Below are 18,609 nucleotides of genomic sequence, written 5' to 3' on the forward strand. Positions count from 1 at the left end.
ATATATATATGTAAAACATTGATTACAACGTCCTGGTATCAAGTCATAAAACCACCCATACAGGAAGAAACCGCTTAACCCCCAACCATACAGAACCATATAGAAATATGTCAAACAAAAAAAAACCTTTCTGACAAAACACAGACCCTATAGATTATACCGACCATACAAACGACAAGAAACATAATCATCACACAGGGACTAACTCCGTGGAATTGCTCGACCCACACAGCTTAGCCTCGACTGGTTCCTCCTCATCCAGATCGTCTTCTTCCTCCAGAGGAAAGCCTATCCAGATGGTGCGCTTGGGCTTGCACCGCTTGGACTTGCTTGGCCTTCCTTGCTTCCTCTTTGGTGCTGATTAAGTGCTTCCTTCCGCAGCTGCCGAGCCCAATGGACCCCATTTGGCAATCTCCCTACCCACTGCTTCTCATGCTTGCGCTTCCAAAAACTCCACCACCCCTCACATACCTGCTTGTGCCGTGACTCTTCGAATCTCCTTGCTTCAAGTAGCGCTCCAAATGAAATATGGGTGTTTTGGAGGTAGGAATTCACTTACGTGTAGGCATGTTCCATCTGGGCAAATAAAACCATCTCCCCACGACAACCTGAGGAAGTTGTATAAGTTCCCCCGCCATTCCTCCTTCAGACAACACTCCACCACTCACTTAACTCTCTCCTTTCACAATAATTCTAGCACTAGGCCGCGAATAGAGAAGCAATATCGACATTCGTCCGATACTTAAAGTGTGCTCGAATCTACTCTTCACCTAGAACCAGTTTCACATTGGCCATGAATTCAGGGTCTTCAAAGAAGAAGACATTGGACAATCGTTCATCAGAAACCTGCCCCCAAAAAGCCACCATGGTTTTGGATGGCACCAAGGAAAAGTTCGGCTCCATCTTTCCTCATAGTCATCACCTACGCAACACTGCATAAATTTAATTATCAACCCGCACCCCATATGTCTCCTTGGCTTACTTAAGAATCCAAAATGTTCATCCCGCTTTCGAGGCGTCATTAATATGAAGTACGCCTCACGTTGGCAAGCGTGGGAAGGACCGAATCTTCATTTACTCCCTGTCACTGTGGATAGACTTCCCATCGACCGTAGTAGCTCGCTTCGCTGTCAACCACTTTGGGAATCCTACCGCATACTTCGATCAGATAAATCTGATCTTGATAAATCTTCTTCCTGAGATGCATTAGATGTCAAAATTGCCCGGGTCCAGCGGGGTGGCAAGCTGTATCCATGAGCCATCCGACATGGCAATGACTCAGCTAGAAACTAGCCGTTATAGGGGGGTCAAATATAATCTCACCAGCTTCATTTGCATACCGGTCTGCGTCGAAGTTACCCTCTGTCAAGACATGAGAAATTTTGAATTCTTGAAAGGAGTCGAGGAGGTTAACAATGCGCTTAATCTCTTTGTCAAGTTTCCAGCTTTGGGCTCTTCCTTTAATGATAGATTGAACAATTATTTGGGAGTCAACGTCAATGTGAATTCTCGAAACTCCTAGAGCCTTAACAAGCTGAATGGCCAGCAATGTGGCCTGAACTTCCGCATCATTATTTGAACCATCAGGAAGACAAAGTCTCCCAAGAGCTAGCAATTTCCCTTCACTATCCTTCGCAACACATCCCACACTCGAATGTCCAGGATTACCATGTGATGCTCCATCAAAATTTACTTTGATCCATCAATTTTCAGGGGGTCGCCATTCCTTAATCAGTTCTATCCTTGGATTGGAAGGAGGATTAACTCTCATAGACCCATTAATGGGCATTGTGTTGTATTGTTAGTCACCATTTTATGTTATTTATATTTTATTATGTCATTTCAATATTGTATTTCATTGATACTATTTAACAATATTGTATCAGATTCTATTACCATTATCTTGTATCACATTAATAATATTAACTGTGTATCATATTATATTAGCAGCACCTTATTATATTATCATATTGTAATATACTAACTGTATTATTGTATCAACCATATTAATTTTGTATTGGTAGTATTAATTGCATTAACCAAAATCAAGTTGTATTAATAATGTGAAACACCAATGTATGAATTCACCCTTATACCCATACCGTAATGTTTCTTGGGCAGTATGACTGCAGACTACCTTTTTCTCTGCCCATCTTCCAATCACCTTCTCTCCCGTGTTCCTCTTATTTTCTTTCCGTGTGTTCCATCTGCCCTACGTAGGAGAGGGGGTCATTGGTATTTATGACCATTGACTGGCTGCGTTTACTCCCAAAGGGACCCGATCCTATTACGCGCGTCACTAAGATTTACGTGTCATGTCTATTCCTTCTAAATACAGATCGGTGCAAGAATATTAATTAGAACATTAATAACTAACATGGACATTGGTAACAAATAAACAAGGATATTAACTAATAAATTGTGTATAAATTTGTAAGTAATATAATATTAATAATAAACTTTGTAAATTTATAATATATATTTAGTTATTTAATAAATTGTGGATAATTCTTTAACATTAATTTGGGAATAATAATAATAATCTTTTTAATAATAATGTATTGAATTGATTAAAGTAATTCATAAAATGAACAAATATATATATAAAATATATAAATGAACAAAATATACGGGACATTACAGTCCCTCCCACTCAAGATTGCTTGTCCTCAAGCAATGATTGAATGATCATAGAGATCTATCCGTAATCCTCCTTCCGCTGTGCTACTTAAGACAAGTTATTCTTCATCAGAGATATCTCTTACGGTAAGGCAAGAACTTATGCATGAGGATTAGAAACATGGCACACATCTATGACCTTGAATGCAATGTTTTCAAAATAAATCCATATCCTTTTTCATTTCTTCTTGTTATTCACATATTCTATATTAACTTAAAAACATAGAGCCAAACACGAAGCATACACTTGAAAATATGCAAACACGGAGAATACACTTGAAAACATGTAGTATACACTTGAATGTATGAAGACACGAAGCATATATGAGTATACACACAATACACATATTCTTAGATTCTTTCTTATTGACTATAATGATTCATTGTTTCATTTTTATTTTTATTTCTTCTTTAAAAAGATAGCAACCACACTCTCACACCCTTTTTCCTCCCCATTAGTTTCGGTAGCTCCTATGTTAGGAGTATGAGACTCATTTTACAAAGGTGGATCTTGCTTATCATACACCCCATTTAGAGTATAGTCCTTGAACATTGATAAGTATATATTAAGCATACTAAGCATATTCAAGGAAGGCACATTCACACTTGATATAATCACGTCGAAACATATAAGAAGCATCCATACAAGACCCAAATTTCTCTCATGCTAAAAATACTGAAAGCAATCTCGATAGATACAAAGCATATCTATGGGTACACAATAAACACTCGGAAGGCATGAAGAAAAAAAAGTATGTAAGACATGAAGCATCCAAGTAGGGTATGAAGTAATACACGTAACTGCACATTAAGTCATTCACACAAGGCTTGTAGTATACATGCACAAAACAATACCTTTAAATACATGTAAGGTATGAAACGTACACATCACATAGGGGCACAAATCATATAAATGAAACACTTTATGCATAAATTTAATACATCAAACATGGAGCATGTAAAGCACAAAGCACATAAAACATGGAGTATACACATAAGGTATAAATACATGCAAAGCATGAAGCGTTCAATGCATGAAGTATGAAGTATGCCCATGAACTCACTTAAAGGCATGTGAATACACATTGCATAAGGTAAACGTATGAGGCATGAAGTAACACATATAAATTCCATAAGACATGGATTGTATACGTAAGTATGAAATAATGCACATAAGATATGAAGCAGCTATGTAAAGAATAAGTCTTACATATACATAAGGTATAGAGCATGAAGTATACATATAAGTACACTTAAGGCAAAAACACTCATACAAAGCATGTAAGGTATGATTCATACGCCTGAATACATGGTAGAGCATGAATACACGTATGAAGCACATACATTAAGCATGAAGTATACACTCATAAGGCATGAATTATTTTCACGAATACAGCAAGAATGCTTGCAAGGCATAAATTGCTCACTTGAATACACACAAGGCATGAATAACATTTTTGAATATATGTAAGACATGAATACATAATCATACACACGTGATGCACAAAGCATAAAGTGTACACCTGAATATACTTACAGCTTGTAATGAATTCACATAAGTCATGAAGCGCACACATAGAACATAGAGCATGAAGTACACCCATGAGTTTATTTAAGTTAGGGAGCATAGAGTATTAATTGTACTTACAACACATATAAGGGAATACATTTGAAGCATGAAGCATACAATGAATACACTTGAGGCATGAGGTATTGTTGTGACATATTCACACATCGCTCCATTGCAAATGGGGACCCTTGCTTTTTGCCTTCTAGGTTAGTTTTCTTAGCTTAGTCTTTTAGGTTTGTGCTATTAATCTTTGCATTAAGGGGTTGCCAGAGAGCTCATTAGGATAGGAGGGTCTGCTTGAATTGAAGTGGGTCAGTAGGTGGTCCAGGTCAGGGTCTCTTTGAAAGCCCTCTTTAGGTTTGGCCTTGGTCTACTTTTGGGGTTAAGTCTTGATTAGGATGATGAAGTAAAGATCAAGTGCAATCATGAAGGAGAGAATGGAGGGAGTTAAAGATTTCTTCACTTAGTTTGATGAAGTCCTTTTACTTCTAGGCTTTGATTGGCATGGAACTGACCTATTTGCCCTTAGAAAATGCCTGATGATCAAGTCTAGACTTGAAAGTTTGACAAGATGAAGAGAAATTTGTGCTAAAAGGCCAAATTCGCTCCTGACCCTTCCAAGGGTACATGAGCAAATTTCTTGAGAAAGAGATTACTACCTTAGATTCTTGCACTTCAAGGTCTTGTTTGATGCAAATATACTTGTCTATCCATTAGGAGGAGCATGATGTTGAAACTTGAACATGAAAACTTGAGCAAGGGTGGAGAATTTGAGCTAGAGGGCCAAATTCGCTCTCGACCCTTCCAAAGGTACAAGAGCGAATTCCTCCTAAACTCCCATTGCCCTCCTAATTTGGATGAAATCCGAATGATTAATTGAGAAAGATTAGCATGAATTCACCCTTGGGGATGCCTTTGGACAAACTTAGACTTGGTAATTTGGAGAGAAAGTCAAGAATTTGAGCATTATTGCAAAATTCGCTCCTGACCCTTCCAAAGGGACAAGAGCGAATTTCCTTAGGCTCTTCTCTTGCCCCCCAGTTTGGATCATGAACATTCTTCCCATGGTTTGAGTGAGAATGCTAAGGCCTTGCGAATGAGTTGAAACAAGTTTGAATATTAAAACATGAAGAATTTGAGCTCAAGAAGCAAAATTCGCTCCTGACCCTTCCAAAGAGACAGGAGCGAACTTCTAAAGGACCTTGTACCTCCCTAAGGTACATGAGCGAAATTGTCAAGACTTGTTTTTGATCAAGTATTTTGAGTAAGGGAACCCCTAAAAGGGACTTCTTAATTTAATCTAACGTGAGGAAAACGTGAATAAGGGTGAAGAATGAATGTTTGAATGATATCTAAGACTAATCCTCCAAATTCGCTCCTGACCCTTCCAAAGGGTCAGGAGCGAAATTCTTCAAAGACCTTTTTCACCCAAAGCATTGAAAGGATTTCGTTGTAATCAAAGTAGAAGAGCAAGGACATGAAGCTTGAGCCTGAAGACTTAAGGTATATTCGAGAATTTAAGCCCTAGAGCTAAATTCGCTCCTGACCCTTCCAAAGGGCCCAGAGCGAATTTCCTTAGATCTCCTCCCTTGGTCTTAGCTTAGACCATTACCCTTGCTTCTCAACCCTAATCGAAGGAGTGACCTATCAATGCCTTTGAAGAGAATTGCAACAAAGTGAAGTGATGAAAATGTTAGGAATTTGACCAAGATGGCCAAATTCGCTCCTGACCCTTCCAAAGGGACATGAGCGAATTTCCTTAAATCTTACTTTTTGCTCCTTGTTTGGGCCAAAATCTTTGTTCCTATGGCGTGATTGAGAGAGGATTGATGTATACATGCCTTTGAAGAGAATTGCAACAAAGTGAAGTGATGAAAATGTTAGGAATTTGAACATAAATGCCAAATTTGCTCCTGACCCTCTCAAAGGGTCTAGAGCAAATTTCATTAGAAGGTCATGTACCTCTCTAAGGTACACAAGCGAATTTGTAAAACTTGATGTTTGACCTTAGCTTTTGAGCAAGAAAACCCCTTAGAGTGATTTCCTAGCATGAGCTAAAGCCAAATCAATGTGGATAAAGGTGAAAGAATGAGTATTTGAGTGACATCCAAGCCTAATGCCTCAATTTCGCTCTTGACCCTTCCAAGGGTACAGGAGTGAAATCCTTTAGGGGACCTCCTATCTCACCTAAGACATTGAATCAATCTCATTTTGAGCCAAATAGAGGACAAATTGACTTGGTTATGGTGGGAAAAGGATTCAAAAGTCAAGTCTAAGATGAAGCTAAGTGAAAAGGAGTGTGAATTGAGCTTAAAGGAGCAAATTTTCTTCTGACCCTCTCAAAGGGTCCAGAGCGAATTTTCTTTGAGGTCATGTACCTTCCAAAGGTACCCAAGCGAAATCTCTTCTAGGTCTTCTTGGGGGTCAAAATAATGATATCTTCATATGAAAGAATTGGAATCTAAGGCCAAAATGACGAAAAGAAAGGCAATAAGTAAATTTAGCTAGTAAAGAAGCTAATTCGCTCACGTACCTCTCAAAAGGTCCAGAGCGAAATTCCTTGGGAGAGAGGGTTTAGCTAATGAAATTGTGTTGAAGGTCTTCTTAAAGGTGATTCTAGTGTTCGAACAATCCTAAGAACTATGAATTTGAGAGTGTTTTCATTTGAAAAGTGAGAACTTGAAACAACTCCTAATTCGCTCATGTATCTTCCAAAGGGTCCAGAGCGAAATTGATCCTAGTGCCTTCTTGTTGATGGTTTGAAGTGAGAAATACCATGTTAGGGTGAATATATCATACGTACTTGACACCATCCTTTGTTTGTTTTGCAGATCATCATCAAGGACACCTCAAATGCATGGAGGAAGACTCAAAGTGCTTCTAAGTTGAAGGACTTCAAATGTTCAAGGAATTGCAAGCAATAGAACAAGTTATCCTCAAGATCTTCATTCTACCACTTTAAGAGATCACAAAATGTCAAAGGAGGGATCATACAAACATTTCAAGGCGAGATGAGCTACTAGAGAAGGTGACTTGACCATGACTTCCTATCACCATTATCCAAAATCAAGAGGAGGTTTCATCAAACACAAGAGAGTCAAGGAGAGGTACGCTATTCATCAAGTACATCAGGGACAAAGGAGGATCAACCAAGGTTAGTACAATGGTACGTTGGACATGATCAAAGAAGCAAATAGTTCTAGAAGAGTTAATCAAAGCTAGCTTCTCATCATCATCACATTGAGTGTCAAAAGAGATACGACATTCCTTGATTAAGCAAGTACCAGACAAGGTGGCATCCCGGTCACTGTTCCTCCAGTCAGATAGGTCCACATCAGCATGTCCAGATTCAGTGAACCACACTTATACGTGAAGACACAAACTCTGATGTACCTACCCCTGGCATCTATTGGTTCGCATATATTGAATGTAATTATTTCATTGGCTAAAGGAGTTTGTTGTAGCAAACCCTAATTAGGGTTTACATCTTGAAATCCTAGCCATTGGTTATAAATCAATCGGAGCCATTGAAATGTAAAAGCTCTCTATATAAGGCTCTGGCTCTTCATTTGTAAAGGTTAATAGAGGTTAGAATAGCTAATAGTCAATAGTGAGTAGTTAGTAGAATAAGCAATTAGAGTAGAGTAGGAGGAGAAGGCAAGAGATTGCTGTCCAAAATTGTAAATAAACCTCATTTTTCATTGAAGTTAAGGTGAAATGTGTTGTTTCTTGCAATATGCATGGTTTCTTGTTGGATCTTCAAGTTTGATGGTAGATAATTAGATTGAATGGAGAAAATTGTTGAATGCCCTCGTGTGGAATCCGCCTAATCCATACCACTAGCCTCTTACTGATTGTAAGTGGGCCCTGCGTGGTCAATTGGCATTGAATGAGCTTAACTTCAAATTGTTATGCGTCTATTGTTCATGCATTAACTTGAATGGTGATCAATGTCTGATGGTAATGATTTGAACATATTCAAAGCGTCCCTTAGAAGATTGCATTGAGCTGGTGTCAGATTGTTCTTGTTGATGGTGAGACCTAGCCCAGTAGGACTCCACCTAGTCGTTCATCCATCTTCTTACATTCTAAGTCCTAGAGTAGATTCTCTAAACCCTACACCTTTTTGCTATTTCTTTATCTCCCAGTGAGTAGATAGGACTCAAGTTCCAGCAGATTAAGCGTTTAGGCAATCAAATGTAAGTCCCCTTGTGAATCCAGCAGAATCACATCACACCAACATAGCTTATCCACACGTAGAGACCCTACATATAAGAACCTTGGAGTTATTTCGATTGATCCTTAGGCAAATCTTCAGCATTCGAATAACTTTGTTCAAGAGAGGATAAGATACTTAAAGTATTTTATTTTGTATTCGCATGTGCATGAAAAACACATCAACAGGTATACAATTAATACACTTGAAGCATGGAGCATGCCAATGAATACACTTGAAGGATGAAGTGTACAGTTAATGCACTTGAAGCATGAAGTATACACATGAACATACATAAAGAATGAATCATACACATGAATACATGTAAGACATGAATTAAACACATTAATACACATAAGACATGAATCACGCGCTTGAAGGCACGTAAAGCATACATGTGTAAAGCATAAAGCATACATTTGAAAGGTACTCATGGAGTAAACATGCTGAGGACACATCAATTGCAAGGCGAACACATAAATACATGCAAGTCACAAGGCATACATATAAAACACATATACTGAAAACATATCAGATCTGAAGCAACACAAATCATGGCAAAAGAATTCATATAAAATACACATGGAGTAAGCATACTTAACACACATTACACATATAGGAATGCGTTGTTTCTCTTAAGAGAATGATTGTCAAAATAGTTTTGCCCCGCAGGCTGGCAGAATCATGCTCTGATACCACTTGTAATGTCCCCTATTTATTAAGTGCTTTTATTGTGGTTTTTTCCCAGTTCTTAGGTTACGGGTTTAGAGAAGTACCTTAGCCTCTGCTGTAGATAACCTGCAAAACAGGGTCAGATAGATACATACAAATTACATAAAGAAATAACCATGTCAATGCTATATGCAGAAATGACTAAGTAAAGCATAAAGAGATTTATGTAACAGAATCAGTGGTAATTTATGATTGAGCCAACCTCAACACTATATGCTATCATACAGGGCTGATAGGGTGTCTTGTTTAACTGTTCGAGCTTAATTATGCAGGGTGTCTTGTACAACAGTTCCCCTACTAATTATGATCATGTAGGGTGTCTTTCATAACAGTTGCCCTACTCACATGATTGTGTAGGGTGTCTTTCATAACAGTTCCCCCACTCATATGATCATGTAGGGTACCCTTGTACAGCAGTTCCCCCTATCACAATTCCAACAATGATAAAACGTACAAATTATGATAGTAATTGATATTTGCCAAGCCCATTCCTCAGAGTGATATTCAGTGTTCACAGTGTCATTAAGAACATTATATTGTCTTGTATTGTTAGTCACCATTTTATGCTATTTATATTTTATTATATGTCATTTCAATATTGTATTACATTGATACTATTTAACAATATTGTATCAGATTCTATTATCATTATCTTGTATCACATTAATAATTTTAACTGTGTATCATATTATATTAGCAGCACCTTGTTATATTATCATATTGTAATATACTAACTGTATTATTGTATTAACCATATTAATTGCATTAACCAAAATCAAGTTTTATTAATAATGTGAAACACCAACGTATGAATTCACCCTTATACCCATACTGTAATGTTTCGACTACCTTTTTCTCTGCCCATCTTCCAATCACCTTCTCTCCCGTATTCCTCTTATTTTCTTTCCATGTGTTCCATCTGCCCTACGTAGGAGAGGGGGTCATTGGTATTTATGACCATTGACTGGCTGTGTTTACTTCCAAAGGGACCTGAGCCTATTATGTGCCTCACTAAGATTTACGGGTCATGTCTATTCCTTCTAAATACAGATCGGTGCAAGAATATTAATTAGAACATTAATAACAAATATGGACATTGGTAACAAATAAACAAGGATATTAATTAATAAATTGTGGAAAATTTGTAAGTAATATAATATAATCTCTAAAAATTAACTTAAAGCTGTAAGAATTATCTCAACGAAAAGTAAATTCTCTTTCTTTTGACTACTGCACTGTGGCTCAGATTGATTTACTAACAACCTTATCTTCTACAGCAGGTCTAGAACATTCAGTGCCTATTAATTCTGTACTAATTAGTAAATTGAATACCACGGTCCATTATATTCTAAATGTAAGCCCCTGGATTTGTCTTGATCTTTATGCATGCACCTTGTGTTCCAGTCTTGGTTTGTCGAGTCTGTGAAAATGACTTCTCAATAAGGTTTGTTTTAGTAGATTATTATATTGTAACAACACCTCGTGTATTTGATTTTATTGGTTGATTAATATTGTGCCTTGATGCCTTCTATTTTTGGTTTGCTGTCATATTTCAGCCAGAAATTGTATGTCGCTAGACTGGCTGTCTGATAATGCAATTACTTATTTTCCATCACAAGGGTTCGCTTCTGATTAATTCACATTCAAAAAGAAAATGAGTGGAAGATATAGGCACGGGATGATTCAACCCTCTATATGTTTTCTTTGCAGGTCGGAGCTGAGTATATAAGTGCTAAAAGGAGAAGATTAGATGTGAACAAAGATCTACTCAAGGTGCCTGAGTGGGTTGTTTTGAGCATTCTTGGTCTTTCAAATATTGGGACCTATGTCTTATAGGTCAATAATTACGATGCTTGGTTCATAAATAGCATATGCACTGCAGACAAATTCTTTTTCAGATAACTGAAGAAGTAGCTGGCCCCTCACAAGAACCAAATAGATGTTAATAGTTTAATTTAATAATTAACAAGCGTTGGAAGAGGTTGTATTTTCATTTTAGGAAAGATAACTTTAGCTTAAATGAACTTTCGTGTTTTATAATGAGGCACCTGTCGACCCATAGAAGATTATTTTGATTTTTATATATATCATTTGGAAACATCTGATACATAATGTGACTTGTCTTCCTGACATATTTATACAGACCTCATTAAATCCTTTGGTACACATCTGATGTAACTTATGTTATTGAGATATTATACACACCTCATTAATATCCTTTGGTACACCTCTCATTAATATTTTTTCGTGCACATCTGATGTAACTTTTGTGATTGACATATTTATACACACCTCATTAATATCCTTTTGTACACCTGCTACATGATGTAACTTGTGTTACTGACATATTTACACAGATCTCAATTGCTTCCAAAATATCAGGTCACAAAAAATAAAAAACACATAACATAGAATCCACAATGATAAAAGAAATTGGATATAGTGGGAAGAAAACTCTCAGGGCAATGCATTTTCATAACCTTGAATTGCTTTTACAATTCAATTCTTACACCATAAATACTGGTTTATGTCTTCATCTTCAAAATTTTTGATTGAGTTTTCATAAGCCATTTTTTTTGTTTATGTTAAATGTATAGATGCTCTTATTTTAGTATTTAAGACATTATGATTGGAAATGTATGTCGATAAACCTTATATTGCAGAAAAATGATTTTGCCAAGTAATATTGGGCTGTAGGATTTGCATATTATAATATAATCTGTAAATGATTATAGGTCAAAAGACTAAACCTTAGAATTCTAAATTACGAAAAATCAAAGTAGCAAGATATGCATGTAAATATAGATCAAACTATACAACTAGTAGAAGGGTCACCTTTTCAATTGAAGATAACACTTGCCAACATCCCCTATAGACAATACATGTGTTTTGGTCATCGGTGAATTAGAAGATTCATAGCTATGCAAATAAGAGTTCAACAGTTGTAATTTGATGCATAGCATATGCTTCACTTTTTTCTCAATATTTAAATGTTCCTTAGAGTCGTTCTTCATTGTTTTATTTTCCTGGGCTATCTGAAGGCTACTCTAGTGTGCCATAGCATCCATTCATATAGCTGTGAGCATTTATTCTGTAGATTTTGGGGTGTCCTTGTTGCTGTCACATGTCTTATCGAACTTCATTCATTTTCTTAAATAAGTATCTAATAAACAATTTCCCTTTTATGATTCAGAATAGCCAAATTGTATTTTCAATAGCCATGTGAACTATAATCCTTATTAGAGTTTGTTAAAGTTAGAGGAGATGCTTTCAGGAGTAGTGAGGTTTCTTTGTCAATTATGCTTTTCAGGATAAGCTTGCATCAGTGGCTGGGCAGCTGGGACGAGAAGTACACGTTTTTGTTAGTCCAGTGGCTGGAAATTCGAATGGCCCAAAACAAATTCCTGGTATGTAACATAGCTTCTAGTGATACGATCTTCTTATCTTTTCTGTCTGTTTATCTGTAGAATGGTTCATTCAGTCAGGGCATTCAGAATCCAAGTTTTATATGCCACATCTTAAGATCATTGTCCAATTCACAATGTATTTCCTCTTATCCGATATATTTAACTTGAATTATAAATAAATCAATACATGTTATGGTTGAGGGACAGCATTTCTTTAAAGATATTAGATAATACTGAATGTTTCAATCAACTCTTATCCTTCTAATCCCTGTGTAGGTTTCCATATAAACACTGTTCTGGATTATATCAGTGCTGGACCGGCCTATTGAAATAAAGATTGCATTTTGTTAATAATCTTTACATTAATACCAGTTGTGATTCACTGAAACTGTGTGGTGCTCTCCACAAATGGTAATCAGTAATTATTCTGGGTAACGTTCCCCACAACTTTGTCTAGTTAATTTATGAAAGGCAGTGTAAGAGTGCTTTTGGTTTGAATTGTGTGTTTAAGCATCATATTTTACAGTTTTAGTATCCGTGGTAAAAAAAATGCCCTGGGAGTTGTTGGTTTTAACTCCTACCTGGTCCATTGTTTCCAAATTTCAACAATAAATCAGCATAAACAGGTATTCTATGCAAAGAGCACTGTAAACTATATACAAATGTTTTCCAGAAACACTATTCAAAACAAAATAACATAATAATGAGTTGTAGGATATGGAAACAATGATGTCTTCATTATGTGTATTAGTAATGTACAAGGCCTCTGATAAATGTAGCCAAGGGGACCCATGGAGACATCAGAGAGAGCTATCTGAATGGTCAACAAGATATTTATATCAGATAGGCTACCATGGGTGCTATGTTGAAAGCAACCTCCCATGATGTTTATAAATCTAATTAAGTCTATTTTTCATCACTTTGCACTTATTTATTAATATGAAACATATTCTTTTTATTTTTCAATTAATTTTGTCTAAAAGATGTGTAAACCTTTTCTACATCTGTTGTCCCTCTAAAATTGGTCAGTAACTCTTTCGATAATCCTCAAGATTTAGGATGAAAGTCAGATGTAGGAGCTGGCTTGGAAACGTAATAGGTGCATGTAATGTCCTACCCCAGGTGGAACACTGTAACTGCAATCTGCTTGTTTATTTTAGTTTAAAAATACTATATTTCAATTTTTTTGATGTTCATTCAGAGCTAGACAGAAGTTGCAGAATGGTTTGTTGTTTGTTTGTTTGATAGTTTTGAGTGCTTTACAATGCATAACAACAATAGTAACAAAATCCTAGATTGCAATCACGAAATGATAACTTAATTCTAAATAAATTGTTTTACTACTATCAAGATCTGATTACAAAGCTTTCAAATCTGATATATAATCAGACCCTAACAACTACTGATTTCACCTCAATAACTTTGAGTTCATAAATACAACTATAAGAGTACTACCTGTTTGGTGGCTCTATGTTAGGGTATGAAACATGACCTTTCACAAGGTAAATAAGAGGAAGTGAATGAACTGGAATAGATAAGACACTTGATTTTGGTCTTTCTCAACTGCACTAAACCTGGCAAGCTGGTTATCCCATTCCCATACTTTGGTAGCTTGCTTGGCCCGATTCTGTTCAAGTTGGTTGGCCTTAGACATCCTCTCTTTAGTTGCCACAACATAAGATGATTTTTAAGCAATAAATGAGTTGGCCAAATCAGCAGCATTCTTTTTTGTGACATCTTTCCTGTATCTGACTACTCTTCAAGATTTTCAGAGTGCTGATTTTATACAGTATTTTTAGCATATCTTATGTGTCACAACATTCGGCGAATTTCAACCATGAAATTCAAATTTAGCCAAATTTCAAATATTTATAAAAAATAGGTTGAAGTTTGCCATTTATTTGTACGGAAAAATGATAGACTGTTTTTAGGGTTTTGGAATAATTTTTAAGGTTTTGCGTCTTTTTGTTTTAATAAAAAGTTGTTCTACTACCCCTTAAACGCACAAATCAAATGGAGGTGGAAGTTGAATGCAACGCCTGAGTGTTGATTTTGCCATTTCCTTGTAATTTTTGTGTGCTGATTCCGCCAGTTTGAGTGCTGAGTGGCAGATTGTGTCCAGGAGAGGCGAGTGCATACCATTCCTTGCTGCCGCTGCAGTGCCCGTGAGAGGTGACTCCACCTTTTCCAAGAGAGGCAACTGCTACTTTTCCTTGTCTGCTATTGTCGTGATTTCATTTTTTCTCCTCTCGACTCCCTTCTGTGTATTGATTTAGTTGTTTTAAGGTTTTAATTTTCTTAAGAATTCGATGTAGATTATAATCTATATTTATTAATATATTTTTATAAAATTTATAAAAACTCTAAATCAAATAATATAATTCTATAAATTTTAAAATGTTATATTTATTTAGGTATAGATTAATATTGTTGTCTTGAAAAGCTGTTATATTATACAAAATTAAATATAATATAATTATATTTATTAAATTAATTTTATAAACATATATATTAAATAATATAATTTTAAAATTGTTATATGATAAATTTTTAGTATTTAATAATACATTTAAAATCATTATTTTGAAATTGCAATTTTAATTTTATTTCAAATCTATTTGGCAATAATGTTAAAACTATTTTGATAATTTATAGGATATATTACTTATTTAAAAATAAATAAAATTATTAGAAGGCGAATTTAATTCGAATTTTTTTTCCAAATTTTACCGTGCTGAATTTCATCTGAATTTTATGGTTGACGAACTCGAATTTGAATTTGAATGTTGTGACTTAGATTACAGGCATCACCTATTGCTGTTTCACCTTGTCTTAAATCCTGACCCTGTTGCCTGTATTTATCATCAATTTTCTTATGAAAAAAAATTGTTAGATGGCTGAGTTGTGAACATTATTCACTGCTTAGATGACCGAGTCATGAACATTATTTGCTGGGAATTTTCTGGTATGCAACTTGGGAGCAGCTTGTTCTGTCAACTGCCTCATATTTCTCACTGTAATACTTTTTACATATGGCAAATGTATAAGTAACTTTGAATCCTTGAATCTGCTTGAAAACATGTTTGGCAAACATTGGCAGTCTGTGCTCTGTCATCAGATTGTGAAAGGGAATCAGATTGTTTGCTCTTACTGGAGGTTCCCTCTAGCTGCTTTGTAGAAATTTTAGAGTCAAACAAAGATTCTTAGAGTTTGTTTCTAACTGCTGTGAAGGGGAAACCTGCATTTAATCCCCACTTGTTTGTTGGTTTTGCTTTTTTCCATTTTAGATACTTTAGGCGGTGGGGCCTCAGGTTGTCCCAGAATTAGGCTTCAGGATGCTCAGCAGCAATACTGTTATTTAACTATGTGGGTGAGGGGATACATTATGTGGGGGTTTAGAAATTTTTGAATCCGTGACATTTGTTACTTTGTAGCATCATTGGGAAGAATACCAAAGGTAATTAGGTAAAATCTTGTGTAAAAGAGACTGTAATCCAGATATAGAAGGTGGTTTGTCTTGTTGAAATTATAGCTAAGTTTGGATTACATGTAATTATAGCTTGCTATGAATATTGGGCAAGACCTATATAATGTAACTTGTGAATGGGGCAAGACCCATATAATGTAACTTGTGGATAGGGCAAGGCCTATATAATGTAACTTGTGGATAGGACAAGACCTATTGAATGTAACTTGTATTAAAACGTATTGGAGCTGATCTATATTAAAATCACTTGTAACGTGAGGGCTATTTCAGTTTTGGCGCCAACTTTAAGTTTTGTATTGTAATAAATTTCTTACATTGTAAGGCCGACCAAAGGTAAATTGGAAGGCAAGAGTCTCATATTTATGTAATACCAACATCATTGTTAAGGCATACAATTCAGTGAATACTTTCTATCTGCCATCAAGCAAATTACATCAGAGTGCAGCGATTGCCTTCAGTGATCAGCGAATCTCATCTAAAGGCAGCAATCATAATTGAGAGCTCAGCAAACCTTATCTAGATGACAGCGAACATCACTGAGTGACTCCAGGGGTAGCGAACATCCTTTGGAGGTCAGCGAATTCCATTGAAGACTGAGCGAACTCCATTCAAGGCTAAGCGAACTTCACCTTAGAATCAGCGCGCCTCATTCTTGTGTCAGCATGCACTTATATTGCAGATAAGTTCTTTTGGACTGCTCTTGTGTGAAGGAATCATTCTACTGTGATTCATCTCTCTGTTGATTGCTTCCAGTGCTGAAGCATATTGTAAATTACTTCTGATTATTAACTAATATAGATCTTATATTTGTTGCTGGGTTTTTCACCTCCAAGAGGGAGGTTTTCCCAAGGTAGTTAGGTGTTCTTTGTGTGCATTGAATTGTTTATCTGTTATTTGCTACAGTCTGATCCTAAAACTAACATGTCTATGCTAGCATCCACCTTGACGATTGTAATTGACTTGATGATCAAAGTTACTGACACCACTGGGGTATCATGAATAAATTCAATAGCTATTAGCACTTGAAATAAATAATTTACAGAAGCAGGATGTTTTCGATCTTAATGATTATTATTAACTTAAGGAATAAAAAGTGTTTATTAGAAGTTTGGCTCCTCAAAGGGTACTGAAAAATCTCTTCTTTGTGACTGCCAACAACAATGTAGTAACACTATTAAGAACAACCAAGCATAATTGCTAAAAACATAGCTCATGGGATCATGGAGATAGCTGTTGTTGTTATCAACAGAAGGTGTTGATATCAGATAGGTAAAAATGAGTGTCCCTGTTGAAGGCAAAGGCCTATATGCAATTATTAATAGCAACTATAAATTTGACTAAACTCATGCACATCACTTTTTAGTTACCTATCTGCTATCTCCATGAAACACAATGCCTCTTTTTTTTTTAACTAATGCCATGTCTTGGAAAATATCTTAATATCTGTTCTACATGCTATATCAATCCTTGGCTAGTTCAGTTGTTTTCATCAAAACATATCCTCGAAATACTTACAAGCCTTTTCTTGCAGATGAGCCAGATGAGTTTTATGAGTTTACTAATGAGGACTATTTTTGTTTGATGGCAAGCAAGAAAGAAGGTGAGTCTTTAGTTGGTTCACATTTTTTGGAATTTACAGTTTATTATGGTGCTTGAATTCAAATTCTAATTTATTTTGAAGCTGCTAAATTTTAATCGTGATTTCATGTATGATTAAGACATGGTCAGCATTTTCTTTCTGTTGGTTTTGGCTGTAAAGAAAAATACTGCTTGAAAGCCAATATAGATGTCTTTTTTTTGGAGGTAGATACCTTTTCCCTTCAAGCTAAATGATTGTAAGTGTAACAGATAACATTTTGAAGACTAAAAAACTGCGAGATGCAGAAAAGGCTGCCCGCAGAACAAATTTTAGTAAGGTAAGGTTTGATTCCTTGACACAAAATTAACACATTAAATATGCATATGATTTGATAAGATGGAAGGATTAACTCCCAATTACCATGCTCATATCAGAATTTTGTTCATTCAGTCTAGTTGCTTTTTGAAAGTTTTCTGACGGTTGAAATGTGGAAATTATTCACCTACTTTTTTTGAGGTTTTTGAGTTGCATCTATGCTCAAAGAATTATTTTGCCAGTGTTTGGACTCTTATGTGTGATTGTTTGTTGGCTTGGATTGAACAGACAGTAATAAGGGTTCAATTTCCCGACAATTATATAATAGAGGCTGATTTTGAGCCATCAGAATCCATCTCAACATTGATGGATTTTTTGAGAAAGGTCATTGCACAACCAGAGTTACCATTTTATATTTGTGAGTTCTTTACCTCTTTTGAATCCTTCATGGAAAAGATGATTTCCACTAAGTGCAGTTGGGTATTACTTTCTAATTTAATTTTTTATTAAAATTTATTACAAGTTTACCATATTTATGTTCTTTTTATTGTAATAAAAGCTTGCTTGTATTAGACAAAAAAGTTTGGATGCATAAGCGTGTTGAGTGTTAGATTTCAATGAACA

The 18,609-nt window shown here is 35.7% G+C and overlaps 1 protein-coding gene across 2 annotated transcripts in view; it reads left to right on the forward strand.

Moving 5' to 3' along the window:
- Positions 1-18,609, forward strand: part of LOC131029751 (plant UBX domain-containing protein 1) — an 80,462-nt gene that overhangs the window by 25,640 nt on the left and 36,213 nt on the right. Inside the window, exons 2-6 of one of the 2 annotated variants that reach the window (XM_057960396.2) lie at positions 10,908-10,970; positions 12,508-12,604; positions 17,623-17,691; positions 17,940-18,007; positions 18,274-18,403. In XM_057960396.2, the coding sequence (XP_057816379.1) occupies positions 10,908-10,970; positions 12,508-12,604; positions 17,623-17,691; positions 17,940-18,007; positions 18,274-18,403 (427 nt within the window). The remainder of the gene's footprint in view (positions 1-10,907; positions 10,971-12,507; positions 12,605-17,622; positions 17,692-17,939; positions 18,008-18,273; positions 18,404-18,609) is intronic. The other variant, XM_057960397.1, reaches the window with a different exon arrangement.

This window comes from Cryptomeria japonica, chromosome 9, assembly GCF_030272615.1.
Source record: "Cryptomeria japonica chromosome 9, Sugi_1.0, whole genome shotgun sequence".
NCBI lineage: Eukaryota > Viridiplantae > Streptophyta > Pinopsida > Cupressales > Cupressaceae > Cryptomeria > Cryptomeria japonica.